Genomic DNA, 24643 nt, shown 5'->3' on the forward strand with positions numbered 1-24643 from the left:
TCATTGATTTATTCCTAAACATACATGTTGTATGTATCTCAAAAAGGTTACAGAAAACGCAGATAACTATGCAGTACTGAATTGTGGAGATAGAGCCTTAAACTGTTTCTCACCTTCACATTTTTCCTGATTTTCTGAACCTGCAAAAAAGGGCTACCCCGTGACGCAGTGGCGTACTGCGACCTTGGTCCCTCCCCTACTATATAAGAGTCCGCTCTCCTCAGTGGTTAACCTGCCTAGTGGCGAGTTATTGTTAATATTTAACACTAGGCTACTACTACTACACAGTCTACAGTTAGCCAGTTAGCTGAGCTAGCGGCAGAAAGCTGTCAGAGGTAGCGTCCATGTTTCTGGTAGGTGACACTTGGTAGGGGGCGGGGTTTCAGCGAATTTGGCGGGCACTCCCACAGTGTATGGGAGCAAAGAGGCTGGTTTTTACCAGGCGGGGAGTTCTGCTCTGAAATGGTGCCAACGCGGAAGTAACTTAAAACTGCATTCTATCAAAAGGCCACCAGGGGGCGAACGTTTTGGTGTCAAAAGGATTTTTATCTCTATACAAGTCAATGGAGAATTCACCAACTTCTCACTTGATTTATAACCTCAGTAAACGTTTTCAAAATGTGTTTATGGTCTCAATCGCTAGTTTAAAGCCTTCTTCAATGCAGTATGATGTTCATTTGTGAAATTTTGGCTTCCCTGATTTTATATTTGACGATAAAGTAGGGTATGCATTGCATGCATGCGTGGCTACGTCGTGATTGACAGGTCGATTGGTTCATAGGTTCAGGAGGGCGCCTCTTGCTCCTCCTGATGCCCATAAAAGTAGAATCTGTGGGGGGGGGGCTTTACCCGGCATGCACCAGAAATTTTCAAGATGGCACTGCCCAGATCCAAAACTATTCGCTTCCATCACGTCACATCCGTCACGGATGTTACGTCCATTTTATATACAGTCTATGGTTTTTACACAACTTTGAATTTCAATTTCTAATTTCATATATTTGGCGATTTTTTTAATCATTCAAATTTGGCAGGGTGGTTAACAACACACTTTTCTGTGGTATGTCAAACTCAGAACACATATTTATTCTTACTTTACACGGAATCTAAAATACAGTTTCAGATTTGTGAAATCTTTATTCTGATATTTTTTCCATCCAGACAGCATTGGACCAGATCCAGATCAAACATCAATATATTTAAAACGCCAGATTGACAAGTCTAAGTACAGTGGGTTTTTCATCTGGACCTGGTCTGGATGGGGGGGGGGGGGGGGGGTCATATTTGTGTTAGGATGGATCATAGACTGTGGTCACTTTCATCCCAAATCTGATGAAACACTGCACAATCACACCAGAGTTTTCAGTCACTGTTACAACACACAACTTAGTTGAGAATCTGTTCTCAACCTTCACCCAGCAAAATAAGTTTAATGAAAGTCAAGTAATCGATGGATACGAAAACATAAATCAACCATATTGCCTCAGTAAATGTTAACACTGCTTGTCACCATGGATTGCAGCCCACACTGTGTCAGCATATAGGATATACATCAAACGCTGTGTAACAAATACACACCTGATGCACCTGTTGTGACTACTTTAAGGCAGAAAGCTTAATATTCTTCATTGTAAAGCCAACACATATGAAAGTCTGTATTATACTGCAGCACTGCAGCTGACAAATGGAGCTTGATTGGTCCAGATTTTGTGATTATTTCTACCTGCTTCCCAAAAATGTAATTTTGATAAAAGTAACAGTGTGGCTCACAAATAGATTTAGACAAACAAAACAAAACAGGAGGACAATATGTTTGTGTGTCCAAAAGAATAAGCAGGTATGTTTGTCAGCTACTGTAAATAGCTAAGTTGTTCAAACAGTGGAACACATTAGGGAGATAACAGGGTACAAGGGGTTTCATCTCTGTAATCACCGAACTGGGACAGGATGTTATATCTGATCCATGTCTATTTTGCTGTTGTACATAATACTCCTTACATTGTAGCACTTTGTACAATGTTAGAATTAAATAAAATGTGTCTCCAGGCAGTTTAACACACTTTGAAATAACAAGTCAAGACACCCAATTTCCCACCTTTTCTAAATATATTCTTTACAAAATCTCATTTTGATCTTATTCAAGATGGACTGTGACAGAAGCAGTAAATGTGAAGACACTGTGTAGTAATTCGGTGATGAATCTGAAGGAATGTCATTTCCCAAAATCTAAATAGTCAGAAATAATTAAGTAAAAAGCATACAGTGATATAAATCGTCATTATGTAGTGATCATCAGTAGGCATGTGTCCAAAAACTACTCATTATTGCTGAAAATACTACATAAATCACTACAGTTTTGCTATATATTTCAATAGCAATCAAGTAGTAGAACCAGCAGGTTTTGTGTGAAGTGAAAATAGTGAGTGATTTAATAGTTTTTTCATGAGAGGCTTTATATAACTTATTTGGCTCGAGAGCAGGGATGACTTTCACTCAATTCATTCCAAGCGTGAAAACATTTTCTCAGTCACTGGATGACATTTGGAGTGAAGATTGAAGGTGAAACAGCAATTCAGACAGTTTGGGGAATTTTTAAGACCAGTGTTGAGACAGCAACTAAATCACTAGAGGAAGAGGGAGGATGTGTGCCAAAATGGGAATGATAAACTCATAGATTCCTTAGTCATTACACACAAGACAGCATCATAAAGCAAGAAATGAATCAATAATTAGAATGAAAATTGAAATCGAGACAAAGACCCAAAACAAGATCATAGTGTGCTTGGTTTAATTTGTTATAAATTACACTCACATTGCACCATATCATATAACAGTATCAATACATCCTGAGCAGACATCAATATTTGAATGATTTTGCTTGACAGAGGCCTCCTCACAGGAAGGAAATCTCTTGATTGAATTTATGCTGACTTTAAAGCACCAATCAGGAAAAGCATTGTTCAGAAATGTTGAAACGCATCCTTGCTTTTAATTCATTTATTGTCTCTACGTGCTATTATCCCCACTGTCATGAATGGGTTTGATAGTGGAGGGGCACTTGAGAAGAAGCACTCGGCTGTCTAGTCAAATCAAAGTATGGATGCATTTGTAGAGTCTGGACAAAGCCAAGTTAATTAAAGCATCATGTCGAAGATTGTAACTGCTGCTTCAAAGTGCACAGAACAGGAAGAATGGCTCAGTAGTAAGACATTGCACAGATAAAAATTTTAAGTAGAATATTGTGTTTTAAAAAATTACATAACATTTTGGTGTTTGGTGTTGAATTTTAAATAACATACTGTGATTTTTTTTTTTTTTTCAGTATTTTTTGTAGAAAACCTTTGATCCAAGTTCAAAAGTACAAATAGTTTTGGAAATACAAAATAGTCTCACAGGCTTTCAAAAGGCTTGAATTCAATTTTAAATGCCTAATCATTAAAACTTAATCATGCTATCAATTATTAACGCCTATCAAAGTGCACCAGTAGTACAGTCAATGTATGCTGGTTGACTGAGAAGGGAAAACCCCACGTACACAAATCACACACCCTCTAGTATTTACAGAATTCCTGTTCAGAATAAGGCTGCAGTGGAAATAAAAGGCTCAGAACTGCTCATACTAAAGACCAAGATTCTTTACCCTGGAGGAAAATCCTGCCATGAAAACACAAACATATATATATATATATTTTTAAAAAAAGATGGTTTACAACATATCACAGCATAAACAAGTCTAATGCGCTTCATGACTTCTAACAGATCCGAGGACGCTCACGATGGCTCATATCGATTATATACGGCGGAGTGGAAAATCTCTCACATTACATGCAATAACATTCAGCCCCAATGCATATGGATTTACATTTATTATTCACAATCCAACTGATGTAGGTTGATATGAACCTTTTTATTAGGTTTAAATGATTCAAAGGATGCTTGCGAGGACCTGAGCGTCAGGAATGACGTAGTAAACTTGTTGCTTTTTGATGTACCTTTTTTTCCCTCTTAAAGGGGATTCTGCTCCTTTATGTACAAAACCATGTATCTGCATCCACTGTCTTGATGTGTTTAAGTATTAGATCAGGAGCAGGAATTTTAAGGCTGATGCATAATCACTCCAGCTGGAATGTAAGCTGACGGTCCCTGCAGTGGTTTTCATTTAAAGAGGGTGTAAACTAATGAAATTAGCAAGGTCAGCTAATTCTACAGAACTGATTGATAAAACGCTCTGTTTTAATGCTGCAAACTGCTAATAACTGCAGTAGAAATGCTAACTATATATCTGAGAAGTGTGTGTTTGACTCAGGGATGCTGCAGTTTGTAGTTTAACCTTCTGCGATCGTCCTTAATGCAACCGAATGTGTTCACTTCAATGTAAATCGGTAACGCTGTAGTTTTTTTCTCCTTTTTAAGGTAGCAGCGTCATCATCACACGACCCTCTGGAGGATGTAGAGGATGCCGATGTTGTCGATGGTGACGAAGGTGGAGAAGTCGGATGACACGTGGATCCTCTTCAAAGCGCATCCTGAGGGGTAGAAGGTCTGCAGAGCTTCACCTCTCTCCACATCCCACCACTGGCCAAGAGAGAGAGAGAGATAAATTAATTGAATGGTTTTAGGCTCCTTGTAGACAAAACTACTACAGAATACCTGGGCAAGGAAAATAATCCTAACCGAAGAGCAAATTGTGTACAAGCTTGGTGAGTTTGTCAGTAGAAGATCACAGACACAGGCAACCACACTGTGCTCACTCAAGAGATCAAAACATTGAATTTTCTGTCTTTGAAATGTGTCAGACCGCCTGTCTAAAATCATCAATCCGACACGTTCACACATCTTTAAAGGAAAGGTTTATTTTCTTCAATACCACAATCATGACCGTCTGTTCTATTTGAATCTGGAGCCAGTTAGCTTAGCCTAACTTAGTATAAATGGGGGAAACTGCTGGCTTAGCTTTGTCAAATGCAACAAAAAAAATTTGCTCTTAACATCACTAATTAACATGTTATGTGTTTTTAATATAATTCATACAAAAACCTAAAGTCTTGTCACCTTGAGATTGCCAGGCAACCAGCACAGGCAGACAGGAAGTCCCTGCTACCACCCAATACAAAATCTGGCAAATCACAATGGTTGTTTTTACATTATCTATACTTTTTATGTTTTTGTACAGATAAAATAAAACTAACTATTCTTTAAATATATGTACTATTGAGTTTGGCACAAAATATGTTGTTTCTTTCCTAGAGTGTCTTTCTTTATTGTGTTTTAACTGCTGCTCTGTTGTTCTTTGTTCTCGTGTAACTTCTTTTTGCCACTTCATTTCATCTATGTAAAATGTCTCTGGTTGCCTTTAAAAGCACTGTATAAATAAAATGGATTGTTATTATGCTCGTCTCCCTTCTCAAGTGCTCCGACTATAAGTGCGTCTTGTTTTTCACAGCAATGAAATCAAGCATGTTTCAAAACTGTTTGTCGTAGGTCACAATCGCTCAAAATAGACGGCCCAGTAAGACGAGCGTCAAGAGTCAATATTTCATACCAGAAGGAGTGTCATCTCTCAGAAAGTCTCAGATCTCAAAAAAGTGTTTGGGACAGGTAAATCACGCACTGAGTTTGATCTGAATCTGAGCTTTTATTGGCTTTTTAAGATGGCCATGATGAGTTAAATAGTGCAATATTAGCAGACTCAAACTCACACACAAACCCTCTGTTGTGCACACATCCGTTCACACACACACGCAAACCCACAGGCTTCCCAAACACACAGACAGAGATGTACACACATACACACACACACACACACACACACACACACACACACACACACACACACACACACACACACACACACACACACACAAAAATGTCCCCCAGCAGCTTTCCTGAATGATTCCGTTTAATCTCGGTTTAAAGTTGACATTTTCCATTGAAGCCCCTTTCTCAATGGGATGAATCATCAAAGGCACATCCAGTCAATCATTTATAGCCTGGCACGGCTGTGTGTTTGTATCTGCGTGAATGCACATTCAACTTTGACAATGATAACCATTATAACTACACATCAAAATTGTACCTCTTCCATCTGAATAAAAGAGGACACGCGTCAAATTAATAAACTGCAGTTTCACTAGTGTGTGTGTGTGTGTGTGTGTGTGTGTGTGTGTGTGTGTGTGTGTGTGTGTGTGTGTGTGTGTGTGTGTGTGGGTGTGTGTGTGTGTGTTTGGAAAGGAAAGTGGGCCAACTCTTCAGTCTCTCAACAGACAGGCGGACAGACAGACTGACACATAAGAGGTGGCGGCAACAGATGTCTAGATTACAGAACAATCCTAACACACTCGCACACACACACACACACACACACACACACACACACACACACACACCATAAATCACACACTCTTCAACGGCATTTAGGGGAACTCATTTGCATTTTCCCGATATAGCATTGAAACACACTGTCTGTGGAGGTGTGCTAGGTGCATGTCTCAGATTTTCTTTCATATTTTCCCCCTCAGAGGATAATAATTCTATGTAGGCTAGATAAATTGCAGTGTGTGTGTGCTGATAAATGGCCCAGTATATTTCTATTGCTGCAGGGAGGTTGGCCATATTTCCACTGATTAGATGTTCTCCACTGTAACAATCATAACACGCACAGACAAACACACATACACACACGCTTGCTTTCCTCAAAATGCAGCTGCTTCATGGAAACCTTGTCACAACAAATAAACACTTCTGAGTAAAAAGACAGAAAACCAAAACATAATAAATTGTATTAAAACTTCATTAAAAACGGAACTTAAATTGATCTGGAATAAAGTCTTTCTGCTGAAAAAACAAGATTTTGGGCTCTAAAAGAAAATAATCTGCTTTAGTTATTTTGGGAGTGTACTGGGACTGGAGGAAACAACATGAACAAAGACATCTCCGAGATAATAACCTTTATCGCTTAGTGCGATATCGCTTTAAGACTCAACAATTATTGAGGCAGTTTCAACATGTTTTCCGACACTGACAGCTAAGTAGTTTAGTTTCAGTTCATTTTACAGTCTCTAACATCCAGTGACTGTTTTTTAATTTCACTTTCTAATAATAACTGTCTTATTATTCTTACTCCATTTGTTTTCTCTTTGACTCCAGCTAATTAACATTAAGCATGCACTGATTTTCTTCCTCAGTTGAAAATCAGGGATGAAAACATTTGTTGTGATGAGAGATATGTTTTTTTCTTACAAGTATTTGACCACCTACAGATTAAGCACAGGTTAAGTCTGGCTTTTTCCTCCTGCTGTATATTTAGACCAAGAGGTGGGTCATGGCTCACTTAGTTTAATACCCTCTTTCCTGGTTTGACATCTTTACACAGGTCAGATCCGACAATAAACCTGTGTAATTGTCCTGTGTGAAGAAGGCTTTAGATAACTGAAAGAGTCAGAGGCCTGCGACCTACAATTATTAATAATTCAATGTGCAAAGATAACTCTTTTTCTCCTTACACATTTCTGTTTTTTCAACTAGAATCACCCTGAAGTTAGACAGGAAAACATTGCACACAGTCCCATAATAAAAACACTTAATTGATGTAGACTTACTGTGTGCATTTATTCAAAAATAATGAGTTTTGCTTATTTTTTCAGGCTTAAGCATACCATAATAAATCTGGTGATGTTTACATGAACAGCAGAGCTATGCAATGTAATTTGCAGCTGGCCTCAGGGCTAAATGTGTTATGAGTGAACACAACATTTAGTCAAGCTAATTAATTTCATGTTTCTACAGGGTACGTACATTTAACATATGGACTGAATAACAAACCCAAACATGATAAATCATTGTTTGTGTGGTATTTAAAATAATCCTCTGAAGATTAGAGGACTGCATGAGGTATTTAATTGCACAGGATGGAGAAACAGATGCAAAACAGCTGCACAGTCAAGCGCGTGTTCACATAGGCTGCAGCAAAACTCGCACGTTTTTCTGCGAGATAAGAAAGCATACATTCTGAACACGGGAGCATAAAAAGATTCATACAGCGTTCGCTATCGGATCACCATTTGATCTGTGGACTCTGCAGGCTGAATGTCAGTGTGAAATGGTCAGCCCAGACAAGCTGACCTGACAATCCACATTACTGGTAAGTGTAAAAGAATAGGTTGACAGTTAACAGACAGTGCCTAACAGTGCCTAAATAGACATTGGCATGTTTTTCTTGCTGTAATAATTCCTCCAGTTCATGCTGGCCATTAAGAGATCCCTTCATGATGCATGGAAAATATCCACTTTACCTGACTGAATCAGGACAAGAAAAATGATTATAGTGAGCAAAATTTGCTTCCATGTTCTTATGGGCACCTGATTGTTGCTTTAAGATAGACTTGAGAAATTGTGAACCCATCCTTTAACACACTGTGCCACTAACATCAGGGAAAGTTAGGGGGAAATTAAGTACTAAGACAGTCTACAAAGGGAGAGGAAGGAGGTTTTTCCACTTGGGGATTTAACAAAGAACTTTTCAAAGTCACAGAATAATCATGTCAGCCATATTAAACACTTAAGTCACCATGTCTTCTTCTGTTGGTCTTTATGAAAGAAAGTGTGAAGGTTAATCACACAGAACATTGAACACTTCAACATATACTCTTTTTTTCTGTACTGATCATTTATTATAGATTAAATCTGGGTTGTTTTGTCAAGAGATGAAGAGAACGGGGGAGATGTCTGGCTGGATGAAGAAAGATGGACAAAATAAAATTGGGATCGATAAAAAGGTGGAGGGGTGAACAAGGAGAGCAGAGCAGATATCAGAGGAGGGTATGAGACATGGTTAAAGTGTAATTGCATCTGAATGGAAGGAAAGATGGCTGCCGGCCATCAAAGCACTGACAGCTCCAACAAAGAAATAATACTTAGATAGTTACACACACACACACACACACACACACACACACACACACACACACACACACACACACACACACACACACACACACACACACACACACACACACACACACACACACACACACACACACACACACACACACACACATTTAAGTACAAATGCAGAAATAAACCTCCAAGCAGACAGAGCGAAACAGACGAGAGAGAGAACAAGTAGAGTTGAACAACAATACTACTGAATCCCACGACAAACAAAAAGAACAGACGAATGATGAAACTCCACGACAAAATAGAAAACAAGACATGGAAAAACACTCCATAACTCCAGCTGGTTATAAAAAAAGGATTAGCAGAGAGATGCCATGTTTGGAGAAAAGAGATGGTGCAGAATAAATGTTTAAACGAGTCCGCTGGCTTGATGGAAGGAGTTGTGCAGATGGAGAAGTGCAAAAATGACGTTAGCTTCAGAGTGAAATTGGATTTACTAAGGAGGGAGGAGAGAAAAAAGGCCAGAAAATCACTATGTTGAATCATTTACACCAGAGGACAGTGACTAGATTGGATGGCATACATATTTATGCATTTGCATGCGAGGGAGACAGAAATGTCTTTGGTTAGTGACAGAGAGGAAGGGTAAGACAGAAAATGAAGGTGCACACATGGGAAGTAGGTAAAGATAGAACACAAAAACAGAGGGAAGTTGCATTAAACAAAGGAGCAAATGCATATTAAAAATGTAAAGATGCTGCAAAACACAATACACATTTATCATAATAGCGACGCACAAGGTCCTTGTCTGTTCTTAAGGGTTTGGTCTCTCTGATGGGAATAAGCAGCAGTGCTTTATGTGTTTGTGTGTGACACAGAGAGCCCATATCCTCAGAGCAGATGGCTGATGTGCTGATATCAACACCATCACTGTGGGACCATTGATTTATGGTAGTGCCAGTGATGCGCATAATCGCTAAATGACTGTATGTGTGTACTTCTGAGTTGTTGGTGAGAAGACAATACCCCTGGGCGTGTTTACTGTAGAGGCGAGTATGTGTGTATTTGTGCGACCGCCTTGGATTTTTATTACTGTGGCCACAAATACTTCCAAAGATCCAGCACAGCATCCTCATCCTCCATCTGTGTGCTGAGGCTGCTGAAATTCACTCGAAGGATGGTTGGAAAACGGGTTTGTGACAATGTTCATCTGAACATCACATGAATACTAATGCGAGGAAGACACACACACACACACACACACACACACACACACACACACACACACACACACACACACACACACACACACACACACACACACACACACACACACACACACACACACACACACACACACACACACACACACACACACAGGTGGGACTAATTGGATATATATTGAGAAATGACATGAATGTATTAGCATTAAAATGACACACTCTTAAATCAAGTGTGGAGATTACAATCTGACACTCATACATTGAATGCAGGTTATAAATATGATGGAGATTATTCCATAAAACAGCCAGTGTTTCTTATTGACTCCCCTTACTAAATTTATACCAGATTAAAACCTGGTGAGCAGCAGAGGGAGATAATTCAGTACTCTGGTTTATCAGCCATCAGTTGGTCATAATAATCATCATCATTTTTAATGTATACAACAGATTTCAACCGAACTCCAAGGAGCAAAAACTGCTTTCCGATGAAAGGCAAAATAGTATGAGCAACAACATGGGCCCAATGAAGTCAAAAATAATTATAATTCAGGAAAAAATGATTAAAGATTAATTGCAATTTTCTTGGCTGATTAAATTTTTTTTTTAAAGTCTGACCTGCAGATTCAGATTTTTTTTCTTATGAAGAAAACAAGTGATCTCTAAAAATAAAACAAGAACAACAGAAAAAAGACATAAAACAGACAAAAGATAATACTAAAACAGCAGCATAAAGCACGATGGTAAAATGATGAAGCTGTGTCATGCAACACGGTTTCTATTAGGATGATAAGAAGGCGACTCTATAAAAATCCTGCACCAGCTGATCTAAGAATCCATCAAAGTGGAGGATAGTTTTGTCCACTACTCTTCCTAAGGTCAAGAATTAACTTTCAGTCTCAACGTTTAAATCCAACATGGACAAGAATCTTTAAAATCATTTAAAAGTGAAAATCTGAACATCTTTAACTACATGAACACTGGGCGAACTCCATCTGCTGAGAATGATCATGTGATACGATCAAAAGCTCCAGCACAGCTACTGGCTGGACCTTGCAGATAGCCTTTATCTTCAACTAATGTTTCAAATGGAAAAAAAACCTTAATCTCAATTTATATTATGATACTGATTTCAACCATGAGTTTGTGAAGTAGAGCTGCAACAATTAGACGATTAAATGATTAGTCAAGTGATGTAAAAAAAAAAGTGTAAGTATTGATTGACTGATTAATCCTATAAATCACTTTTCAAGCAAAAAAAACCAAAAACATTTGACGGTTCAAAAGGCTCGTTAATGTGACAATTTGCTTCTCTGATCACATATAAATCAACTTTGTTTGGATGTTAGACTTGAGGTCAGACATTTGATAACATCACCATCACTGTTCTGTTTTATAGACTAATCTATAAATTAATTAATTGTTGTGTTATTAGACAACAGAGAGGTGGATTGATTGAAAAACGGCTGCAACTCAATGGGCTTTTTTTTTTTCATTCATTGTATTGTAACAATGTTGCTGACTTGGCAGAGCACAAAGAGAACAGAATGATGGGGTTTGAGGGTCGATGCATACATCGCCTATTTGAAAGGTGATGATAGAAAACAACCCTTATCTATAAAGCCACACCCTACTGCAATTTCAGATAAGCTCCCTCTGAGTGTCACACACACACGAGTCAAAATCACATCTGGGAAAGCCGGATAGCCGGCGTGTGTGTGAGGAACCCTGATTCATTTCAGCTAACAGCATATGAGCAGCAAATCTACTGTGACAGTCCCTCAACGCTAGCTCTCGTGAAGCTAAATAGGTCTGCTTATTCAGGCTACCTGAGGGAAAGTTAACATCGCTTACATAACAGAATTATCTGTCCATGTGTGTTCTTGTGATGCTTGGCGCGGACTAGCGCACAGTTGCGTCTTTCAGAAGTAGTGGAAAGAAGTAATTTATCTTCCTCCGACATAAATAGCTCTGATACAAGTCCAGGGGGAATAGATACCGTTTCTACACTTTATAAAAAATCATAAAGACTCGACAGCCAGCGGGACGCACACAATGGACGGAGGGAGGAGGAAAGGGAGATTAAAGATAGAGGGGACACCAGCTGGAGTAGATTCAGGCGATTTTATAAGGCCACCTCCATTACAGAGAGAAAAAACAAGGGTGTGTGTATGTGTGTGTGTGTGTGTGTGTGTGTGTGTGTGTGTGTGTGTGTGTGTGTGTGTGTGTGTGTGTGTGTGTGTGTGTGTGTGTGTGTGTGTGTGTGAGACCAGGCCAAGAGTCTTGCGGAGTGGGAAACAGTGTGACACTAAGGTTGAATTATTCATCCAAGGTTCCGTCCAATGAAATATTGATGCTCAGACAATCCTCTATACATCCCTCCCTCCCTCCCTCCCTCCCTCTCTCTCACACACACACACACACACACACACACACACCATCTTTCATTCTTCACTTTCTCTCACTCGCCTTTCTTCATTTCCACCGGCGACTCTTTGTTAATCGAAGATGCGACCCTGAAAGAAGGAAAAAAGCGGGGAACCGAAATGAATACGGAAAACAAGAGCTGAAGAAAGATATTACGTCCTTGGATTAGATGGATTCTTCCTCTCTCCTCTATTCATTAGTTCTCTCATTTCTCTTTCACACACCTCCTTTTGGCCTGTCAGACCTTACGGTGTGCAGAGAGTGACAAATCCATAAAAGCAAACATTAGAAAGAGAAACCATAACACAGAGAGAACAAGAGACATCAAAGGAGAAAGGGAAAAAATGAGCTGCTGGAGAAAGGAGGAGCAGGGGAGTGAGAGAAAGAGATAAAGAAATATAAAAAGAGAAAAAATATCATGTGAGTGAGAAAAAGAAATGATGATGCAAAATAAGACAACAGGTTATATCATACTGGTTTATGCTGATTAACAGAAGGGTTCGGGTTTTTATAATTTGGTAATATCAGCGCTTTTTCTAAAACGTGGCGCTGGTTTTCCGGGTTTTCCACCAGCACTCAAATGCAGCGTGCACAACTAACACACACAATAAGACCTTCAAAAAATAAAATAAGTAAGACAAAGAAACAGAGTTCATGACAAAAATGATAAAGAAAAAGGAGTAAGAAGGACAGGACACTGATAGAGAGATTAAGAGAAAGTAAGTCATTATGTGTGTGTATCCATGCATTTTATAAAGCACACACCATCTCCATCTCTCTCTCTCTCCCTCCACATCGTCCTCTGTCACTGATCTCCCATCTATGCTTTCCCTCATTTCATCTCGGTGTGATTTGCACACACAGCGGCCCTTCTTCTCCAGCCAGAGAGACAATTAACCCTGGCTTAATGAGCGACAAGCGGGAAACAACTGCCTTCCCAGAGACAGATAAATATTTCACCATCCTGTGTTTATACCCTGAGCTCGACAACAAGAGCACAGAAACCAGGCCACATTCGTTCCGAGCTCTTGCAGAGTTCTCAACTCATTTCATCTCGTGAGGAAGCAAATGACAAGTGAAAATGGCAAAATAGAGAGCCGGGGACGTAATGTGGAAAATATACATATACTCAGGGTGCTGGGTGATATAGTGGAAATATTTATCACGATGAAATGTTTAATTTCAGTTGATCTCAATAATTATTGATAATACAGTGACCTATTTTTTGATGAAGACTATTAGATAAAGGTTGGGGGGAAAAAAGCCAAACTGGAAAGCTGGCCTGCCCTTCTTTTAAATCAACAGATACGCCGTTTCTGTTGTTCTGTCACATGTTGATGGGGTTAGTGGGCTGTTTGCGTGTCACACGTAGCAAACTCCATTATCAAGGTATAAGATAGGTTGTTTATGGGCCAGGGAGGTAGCGCGCATCTTTGAAAGCAATTTTCTTACCGGTATTGACGAAGTCTCTATCGCTGGTACATATCGCTATCATTTTAACACCCAGGCCAAGTGTAAGTTAAAATACACTTTTTTGAAACTTGAAATGATGGGGGGGAAAAAAATAGAACAATAGATTCCGCGAGAAAGACAGATGCACTTTCAGGAGCTGTTTTGCATCTCATGAGTGTGTGTGTAGGTATTTTTAGAGGCAGGTTTGCTTCTCCCGCCGAGCAGCTCTGTGGGGTGCTTGCTTCTGAAAAAAAAAGAGCGGTGAACGCAATCAAAACTGCAAACGTTTCCTGAACCAACATGCTGTCCTGTTACCTTGGCTCATTTACATGTCCTCTCAAAAGAGAGCAGTCATCAAAATGTGTTATTTCCATCTCTGGGCCGATTTTGCAGGTGGCGGGGGAGCAAGGATCAAAGTAAGAGCCTAGTGGGTGCAACTAGCCTGTCAGCCAACGTACTGTAAAGCACAGTAAAGTAGCAGTAATAACCAACAGGGCAGTCTTTATGCTGCTTCACAAATGCAAAAATGTACAGGAAAGTGCTGCTGGGAATTCGAATGGAAGGTTAATGAACTCCTATGAGGAAATGCAATCGCTGTTGTTGAAAATAACGTGTCCAGAAAGTTTTATTCGAAGCAGGAAAGAAACATTAGAGGAATAACAAAAAGAGAAAACAAAGAAGCACACTAACTCCCTGGTTGCCAAGAATGCGTGTATTAATAAAGAAGTGCTACAGCCTATTAATAGACTATTCATAAAGCACCCGGCATAAAAAAAAAAAGAAACCCACTGCTGTTCTTTGCTACAGATGCAGACATGTGTCAAAGCTCTCCTACAGGCCTGTCATTTAACAGCACACTAACATTCACAGCCAGTGGGATGAAAAAAAACCCATTATATATGTTAGGCCCTCAAAGTCAGCCGTACTGGAAAACTGTGACACAGTGATGAAAAGTGGACTGTGTATGAGTCCGATTCAGTCAGCTGCACTGTAAAACTGTCACATATTCTGACTTTGAAAGCTTGCCATGATTTTTCTTTAACCACTTAAGCAGTAGCAATGAAAGACTGGATTGTGTTGTGTTGACTGTAAAACTGGCATTTCTCTATGTGGAGGGGCATTTGGAACGTATTAATTATTACCACATAAAACTGTATATATATATATATATATATATATATATATATATATAGATGTGTTTTGATGGGTTCTTCTTGCACAAACTGGATTTTTACTCGGAAATAAAATCAAATAAGTGCTACTTTTGTTCTGGCTACATGAATATACAGTAGGTGTAGCTGCCCAGCTGCTATGACGATGGGTTAGATGTTTGTTGCCTACTGTTGATGTGAATTTGAGGGATTATTCTCTGATCCTTATATTTATCTAATTTTGTTATTCTACTTCTCCACATTGTAACTATACTATTGTTACTTCTATCTACTCTGTCTTTCCTAGTAGACGGTATCCCTCCAGTGTTGCTCTTACTTAAGTTTCTTGCTATTTTCATGGTTAAAAAGGTCTTTTGGGGGGGGTTTTCCTTGTTTGAGTTAGCATCTAGGATAGAGGGAAGGTGTGTGTGTAACCTGTATGAAAAGCTGATATTGTATCATGTTGCATCATCCTGCAGGTTCTATGTTGCTAATTTCAACAATTTCCTCAAACAGTGGCTGTCAAACGTTAAAAAATAAAAAATAAAAAATAAAAAAAAATCTCTCCCTCTCCTCTCTCCCCCTCCTTTCTTCTTTCTCTCAACTCAAGCAACCAAGGCAGATGGTCGCCCACCTAGGGCTCGGTTCTGCTTGAGGTTTCTTCCCATTAAAGAGGAGTTTCTCATTGCTGCTGTCGCCAAGTGCTTGCTCATGGGGGAATGTTGGGTCTCTTTAAATTAAATTAAAGAGTACGGGCTAGACCTGCCTTGAGATAATTTCTGTTGTGATTTCGCATTATATGGATATAATTGAATTGAATTGACCTAAAACACAAAGTAGGGTGCTGAGTGTTCTTCCTTTCTTCTGACACCACATCACAAACATCTCAAACTAACTCTGTGAAATGTGGTTTCTCTTTCTGGCACATAGCCTGCTTTGTTGTTATTTCCAACCAAAGGCATTGACATATGCAACAAGTCATATTTATGACTTCTGAAACAAAAAAGACCTCAGAAGAGGCACCTGGAGGCAACATACATCCAACCTGGAAAAGAAGAATGAATACTGGGACTAACTAATGTTTAGCCTCAAGAAGGAGCACAAAAGAACTGCTTTGCCAGCGAGAGAAAATGTAGACACATTTACTAATGGGTGAGTCAATCTCTTTATACAAGAATCTTGACTGTTTGATACCCCACCCATCCCTATGAGAGGTGATAGCACTCAATCTGTGCTCTGTCCTTTCTGCTCACTCCCTCATTGCTCAATGTTACGCAACAGTTTCTTAATCTTTGACAGATTCTCTGCCCATCAAATGTCTCTCGAGGGAAGGTCAGCGCAACCTTCACTCCTTCATTTCATCACGTCTCCCTGCCCTCCTTCCCTGCTTCATTCACTTTGAGTCTTGCTCAGAGTGATGACTGGCCGTAACAGTTAATTGGCTGCTGAGGTCTCGTTAAGACACGGTTAACGATGATGGCTCCAGCTGAGAAAGCAGGAAAGAGGATGACTAAAACCTGATATCGTTAGTGTTTTGGAAGGGTTTAATCTAACCTACTGTACAAAATAAGCATCAATTTAGAAATATAGTACACCGTGCAAAGGGTTGGAAGTGTAAAAATTACCTTTCAGTGAGGGAGCCTTTAAAAAAAAAAAGGTCAGCAAAGTGGACAAAGAAAATGACAACGCCAAGACAAAACAAATGAAGGTGTGAAACAGAGAGATAACGTCGGAGAAGAACACAGGAAGAGCAGGTCTGTCGGGGACTCAGAGTCAGAATAATAGGGAATGAAAGCGAGGTGAGTGTAAGAAGGTGAGATAAGGTGAAATTGTGTTTCTCCCTTTCTCCTCTATCAAAGGCTCGGCTGATAAGTGATGTCTGACAACACCGGTGGCAGGGGACTGCTGTCATCTAAAACACTCCCATCCATCTGGGGGGAAGAGTGTGTCTGTTTGTGCTTGTGTGTGTGTGTATATGACAAATGTCAGTGTGAGAACATGTGGGCGCGTAAGTTAATGTGACAGTGAGCATGAGGGGATTGAAAGACAAAAAACAAAGAAGAAAAGCAACAGTGTGTTGCTTCTTTCCTGTTTCAGTAACAAGTTGTCATGTTGTCGACTTGTGACGCTTTAGTTTAAAACAGTTTCTGGTTTCAAATTCAAGGTAGTCAGTCTTCTTGTTGACTGCATACGTGCATACGTGACTATTTATGAGAAAACTTCCGTTTCATTTGTGCTCCACCCTCTGCACGTATACTCATAGAACTGGGGTTACATCCAGGTAACGTCTGTTCCTTATGGATGGAGACGGTCTGTGTACTCTTGTTGACAAGTTGATCAACTTGTCACGGCCTGTTGGGGGATTTCACCTGTCCTGCTTGACAACACAACTCCAGCACACAGCCGGCAACACATTTCACACCAAGTTCTATCATGCTTTGAGCTCCTGGGGATGACACAGTAGCAAAAAAAACACTGATGTGGAAATAAGTCTGCACGTATTTCCACAAAATTAAATATATATTTCTTCCACCGTGTTACCCTTGGGAAGCTTGGTACAGTGCTATCGCACCTTTTTTTTCCTGCAGCTGACTAAAATAAACCGCACAACTCCGCCATCTTTGCAGTAGACTTCAGGGTGCTGAAGGTGGTGAGAATTCATGAAAAGTATCAAAAATGTAGGTGCCGCAATTATTCTGTAACTGAAAAATGTGACATTTTTAAAAAAATGCTCACTATACTCATCTTCACTATTGAGCAGGAAACAGGAAAGGGGTTAACTAACATAACCAGTCGTCGTAAGTTATTTTCCCACATGGATGAATGATTCCTCTCCAAAAGTCTAACTTCTTGGTACAGTAACTCACTGGCAATTCACTTTTCTAATTCAGTAGTGGTACCATGGTTGCATCAGGGAGTCTGATCCGACTGAAATGGGAGGATTAACAGAACAGAACATATCTGCCATCCCAGCTGACGACATGACACCTCAGTCTGGGGTTTTGACAGCTGGCTTAGCTCAAGAGTACCCAAACATATTGATTAAGACTGAATCTGAGAAAACAGTTCATGAAAATAGGTACAGTTAGAAAGATCAGTGTCAGTAATAATGAAGAGAAATTTGTTCAGTGCTTCTGTTTGGTTTGCTAGGTGTGAATTATTCTGGGCTGCTGGGCGTGTGTGTGTGTTCGTGCAGTCAGGATGAGCCTTTTCACACCTGCCGCCTCCCTCTTGGATCGTGGCACTGTGACAGATACTTCGGAGAGTGTCTCTATGTGTGTGTGGTGTGTGTCAAGGCCAGGTGTGAGACAGGTACAGCATTTCCTGGCAGGACCCAGAGCAGAAGGAAAGAGGACTGATGGGAGTCAGTGTAGGATGTAACAGCCTCTCTCAGAGGGCTGGCCCACACCACTTCATCACACACACACACACACACACACACACACACACACACACACACACACACACACACACACACACACACACACACACACACACACACACACACACACACACACACACACACACACACACACACACACGGAAAGATACCTACTGTATCTGCTTGGAAGAATGCATCCTTACAATTATACAACCACAAGCACATATCTCATGTTATTTTTTACTATAGAAAGCGAAGCATTGATGAAAAGGAGCATAAAACATGTTTAATTAAACACTCTACACAGGTACCAAGTCACAACAGGGAATTGGAAAGCGCATATACTACCACACAATAGCCTGCTGCTTTTAATTACACTCACAACATTCACCCGACCATACAGAGAAGGGAGGTAGTGATAAAACTGAGATGGAGAAAACAAGAGGGGTGGAGAAGAAGGGGGAAAAACAAGAAGCCTGAGAGATGATTAAGGCGCGAGCACTGATAGAAACGAGTAAAAAAACAGACGAGAAAACATCATTCAACACAGGGAGCCAAAGAGACAAATAGAAAGAGGCAAACAATAAAGACCCTTCACACAACAAGCCTCACGTTGCATCACATCAACCCATCAACTGAGTGAGAACCATGGGAGACATCACCCGCTGTCACTTCTTCTGCTCTTATCCGACCAATAACAACATCATCCAGTTTAGAGCGGCGAGAGCAACACACTGAGTCACACTGCAGACGGGCTTCTGATGTTCAGAGCTGCGATCACAGAGGATCTGATAGCTGAAAAATCTCCACTGAACCACATCTCGAAAAGAAAAAAAACATTACAGTCAACAGCACTGCTTATTTTTATTTATTTACCCAGCAATCCTCTTCAAGGAATACTTTCAGAGCGATGAGGATCACATTTATGTAGAGTAGCATGAGGCCAGGGATTGCTGTGGCACTAAAAACTGAGTCAGCTGCCAATTGAGACTTAATAAACATAATAAAAGAAGCATGTTTTTAATGACATTGGCAAAGAAAATGTACTTAATTGACAATCAGTTATATGTGGTTGATACCAAATGCGCTTTATAAGTTCAGTATGGATTGTTAAGCAACAGCTAAGTTGGGATAAAATATTGTTTAAAGTCCCCCTCCACTCAAAAATGTACTTATGGTTACTTCAGTTAGCTGTTTGCTTCCCTGTGCAGAATGATGTATGTGCAGAGTTAGATGCCTGAAGGCTGTTTTCAAGAGTATCTGCTCAAGGTGCAGCGTTTGTCTGTGCTCACTGAAAATGTAAGTTTAAGACGTGTACTTTTGTGACATTTCAACTAGTTTGGAAGCCAATCGTGGTCCAGAATACAACTTACACAAGTTTGATGTGGAAACTTGAAGCCTCCAGAGCACCAACACTGAGAATGGACTTTACAGTGAAGTAGGAGACATGTTGCAGTTGAACATTTGAAATGAAGGATATTTGCACATGAATAGATCCTTGAATCTATAATGAGAAGGAGTATGTGTCATTTTTAAGATTTTAATGAGATAATTGAACTTTTATGTGGGAATAAAACATATTAGACACTACATATTTAAAGTAGAATATTTTATTTACATTGTAAAACATGCCTGGATGTATTTAAGTCAGAAAATAAATTTTGAAAGCAGATTGAACAGTTTGTGGTCGTTTGAAACCTCAGTATTAGCTATTTGTTTTTTAAGATTTTGCACTGGATTCTCAATTTGTATATATCTGAAAACAGCAAACATCTATTAATCTGCAGCTTTGTTAAGTCAACCTAGAATAGGAAATCAATGAGCTCTGTCAGTAAGGTGAAGCTGTGGTATCTTTATTTTCAATATGATCCATCACTTTATTATCATGTTATGTAGTGAAAATGAATTTCTAACCTCATATTTCTACTATCTAAAGACAAGAAATGTTGCATGTGGCATTCAAGACAAACTTCAATATCATTCAGTCTTCATCTATTATCCAAATGCACATCTTACACAATCCCCATGATCCTCCATAATGAAATCTCTCCCTGACACCAGCTGAGGATAAAAACAAACCAAATACCTTCATGAGGACGCTCATATGACTGCCAAACTGTTTTCCAAGACTGACAGAAAAATAATTACACCATTCCATGATTTATTTTATTTTTTAGATGTCAAAAAGTAATTTATTTGACAACACTGGTATTCTTGTTTCCTCGTATTTTATATGGAAATGTTAAATTCATTTTTGTAATAATAATAAGTTGGTTTTAAGTGCAGAGTCGGAGCATAATTGCTAAGTTTTAGTTTCAAGACGTGCTGATACAGGCTAGTATGGAGACACGCCTTTGCAATAATCATTAAAACAGATAGACAGTTAGATGATTATCATGTTTCCTCACTCTCTGGGCTATATTATCTGTCATTAAAGGTACACACTCTGTCACGGTGATTAATATGACAGACAGGATGGCCTCTCATAGCTGTCCGGCCAATGCACAGTGCGATTAATCAATCAAAGCTCACGACTTGGGGGAGGGTTCACCCTTTAAGACAGGCATAATAATCCATCACTGCTCCGTGCATCCACATGCTGATCCATCAAGTCAACACTCCTTACAGAGGATGTAAGACGGAGGGTGTGAAACGGAGTAATGGAGTGATCCGTTAGCCGATTCCCAAAATAATTATAAGTGTCACAATGATCTAAGTGAGGACGAAGCTAATGATGCTACATTAGCACATCGAGCAGAGCGGGCCTGTCTGTAAAGTTCACAGATAAACAAATCAGAGGCCCTATTATTGCAGCAGCTCCTCATATTGTCGTCTGTACCCCCCAACAGCACTGTCAGACAAGATTCATGCTCCAAATATGTTAAACTGATTGTGAACATAATGTCACTGTCAATTGTATAAAAGTAGGTACCGTTTTAACTTGCTCTTCATACAAGATGATACTGATCCTCCAATTGTCGACATTAATAGTCCCCGTTTCTCTTGTTTTGCTCAAGTTCATATCAAAACTAACTATTTTGAGAGGCACAAGCTGGATGTTTCACAATTTTATTTTCTCTGCTTGCATGTGAACTAGTTTTTAAAACACATACTCTCAATAGCAACACATGGTTTCAGTTGTTACACTAGACTCAGGATGGTTAGAGGTGTGTCCTGAGCAATCGGCAGGTAGGTAGGGCTGAGCAACAGCAAATTCTGTATACAGTATATGTAAGATTTACTTATGTGTAATTAATTGATCAAAACTGATATTATATATATATATATATATATATATATATGCAGGAACAGATATTGACATTTCCACTCTGAATCTGCGACTTGACAATTTTAAGTTTAAGAAAATCCATAAATTCAACAAAATTAATGATTTCATTCATATCATGATGTACACCCTACCCTATACACAGGTAATCCATAATCTGGAATATATCCAGATTGGCTAGTGTGCTGCACTCTTATGTATCAAAGAAGCAATGATTTCAAGCCCTATTAGCACATACTGTATGACGTCATGCAAACACCTCCTCTTTCTTCTAGATAGTCTAAGGCAGTGGTCTCCAACCCTGCTCCTGGAGAGCTACTGCCCTGCATGTTTTAGGTATCTCCTCACTCTAACACACCTGATTCTAATAATCAACTCGTTATCAAGCCCTTTGACGAGCCTCAGCTGCTTGATAACGAGTTAGAGTGAGGAGATACCTAAAACATGCAGGGCAGTAGCTCTCCAGGAGCAGGGTTGGAGACCACTGGTCTAAGGACTTTCATTTTAATGCCCTTTTAAACTGCCTGTGCAGTGAGTACTTTGAGAAAAAAAATGATGGCTCTGACAGCTGAGAGTTTCCTAAAAATCCTCTAAATGCCATAAAACAAATAAGAAGAAAAGGTATTCAGAAAAAGAACACATATGGGGCTGTCATTATGTTCCAACTCAGGCTTTATGATCTTGTCAACAGCCGCATTCATAGAAGAGATTATGATGTGTTTTTGGCCATATGTCTATAAAAAGCCTGAACAATAGCAACCACTGCCTTCAACGCCGCTGTCGACCCACACAAGCAGGTATAAACAAAGACGTGCATGCTGTTATTCACGCACACAACACAAGCCTGCACACAATATCAGCAGCAATCTAAGGTATCAAGCCTCATCGATCAGAAATGCTCTCCCTTGAGGATTACATCATTGCCCAGCAAATAGCCAATCAGAGCAGAGATGAGACTGCCCGCTCTGTGACCCCATCTCCTGTAAAAATAACGGCAATAAGAAAGGTGTACACACACACACACTCTCTCACACTCTCTCACACACACACACACACACACACACACACACACTATTCCAGTCACGTCACAACAAGGCATTGATATCATTCTCTTGGGTATTTTATGGACAGTTTTTTAGGTAAACCTGCAGCACTACAACACTTCTTTGGTTAATGTAATACTGTGCATGTTGAGGTCATCTCTTCATTGTTTCTCCTGTGACACATCAAACATCTCTGATACATTGTTGAAAACAGCAGAACGTATGCAAAGTAAAGGAATTATGCTGCATGGCTTTGTTAAAGTGTCTTTATGGGTGCATATACTTGACTTTCAGTGTGGGAAGCAAGAGACACAAAGTGCATTTCAGTGCCAACTATCAGTCTGTATTTGTATCCACTGCAAAATACTGTATGTACAGCGGCTAATGTATTACACAACAGTTTTAAGAGGTCTCTTTTTTTTAAAGCTCTGGAAAACAAGAATACATAAATGACCACTTAAACTTCATGAATTAATAATTATGTGTCGATTTTGTCATTAATACAACAATTTGATGATCACAAGACAAAACTATTCATGTAAGACTCATTTTTATATGCCAAACTATGTCTTTTACTTCCCTGTGACTCCATACAACCAAGGTGGAGTAACTACATGAGTCTGAATGTATAGTATTTGTTAACATACCTTGATGTATCCCCCAGTGGAGACCAGGAGAGAGTTATCTGGGGAGAAGTGCAGGTCGGTCACCCAGCCTCCGTGGAGTGAGTCCATTCCGTCTTTACCGTCCCGCGAACAAATCTTCAGCAAAGTGCCATCATTGACACTCCAGAGCTGTAATGGGCAGTTTAACATTATAAATTACCAATAAAATAAACATTAAAAATCACTATTAAAACAACAAAGACGTTGGATTAAACAAGTCAAAAACTTCTTGACTTTGATAACAGACTTAAATTTTAGTGAATCATTTTAGATTTATGCAAGCTTGTGGTGAGATCACACGTTGTTATTTCCATATTTTGCTGCATGTGGTGTTAAAGGACATAACATGGTAGGGTAGGTTTTAATAACTTTGTAATGTTACAATGCCCTGTATATACACCTTTCCATTCTCTTGAATGAGAACACTTCAACACATGACAAAGATAACCAGGAAGAGTAACACCCATTGCTCTTTCTGCAGTATGGATCTAAATGAGGCCTTACCTAATGCACCATGATCAAACGCTTGCTTTGTGATTCCATCGTCACTAGTGCTGCACGTCATGTCTGTCTTGCAGCTGTTATGCAACTGTTCACATGCCGTGTACATTTGACAATGACACATCCACACATACAGCTATATATAAAACTTGGCATGCTTTGTCCTGAATGACTCACATTTGTTTCCATAGAAACCGGGGTGAGATTTCAGTGAGGTTTATGTAATTGGATCTGATGGATTTGGCCATTTCTGGATAATGGAGCGGTTCAGCTCAGAGGCCACCAGAGGGCATTAACCCTTTGTTGACTGCTTTGGCGCCACCATTTGTCGCTGAGCGGCGCTGATTGACATTTCCACATCTTCCTTTTCCTTCCTTGCTGTGTGTGTGTGTGTGTGTGTGTGTGTGTGTGTGTGTGTGTGTGTGTGTGTGTGTGTGTGTGTGTGTGTTCAAGCAAGTGGTGCAGATTCCAGTTTGTCCTCTCCTTTTCCCTCCCGCTGTCAGACATCTCCTCCTCTTCCTGCTCTCTTCAACTTAGCTTCTCACACAACCAGCACCTCCTCTGGCTCCTGCACCCTGCCTCCTTCCTTTCATCTCATCCCTCCTCTGTGCATGTGCGGCA

General features: G+C 39.7%; 1 protein-coding gene across 1 annotated transcript in view; it reads right to left on the bottom strand.

Annotated features, from left to right (window-relative positions):
• Positions 1-2783: 2783 nt before the first annotated feature.
• Positions 2784-24643, bottom strand: part of apaf1 (apoptotic peptidase activating factor 1) — a 44431-nt gene continuing 22571 nt past the window's right edge. The window contains exons 26-27 of the mRNA XM_062443426.1: positions 23504-23650; positions 2784-4575 (exon numbers count right to left, since the gene is read on the bottom strand). Coding sequence (XP_062299410.1) covers positions 4429-4575; positions 23504-23650 — 294 coding nt within the window. The 3' untranslated portion in view covers positions 2784-4428. The remainder of the gene's footprint in view (positions 4576-23503; positions 23651-24643) is intronic.

The sequence above is a fragment of the Scomber scombrus genome, chromosome 22, assembly GCF_963691925.1.
Source record: "Scomber scombrus chromosome 22, fScoSco1.1, whole genome shotgun sequence".
Lineage (NCBI taxonomy): Eukaryota > Metazoa > Chordata > Actinopteri > Scombriformes > Scombridae > Scomber > Scomber scombrus.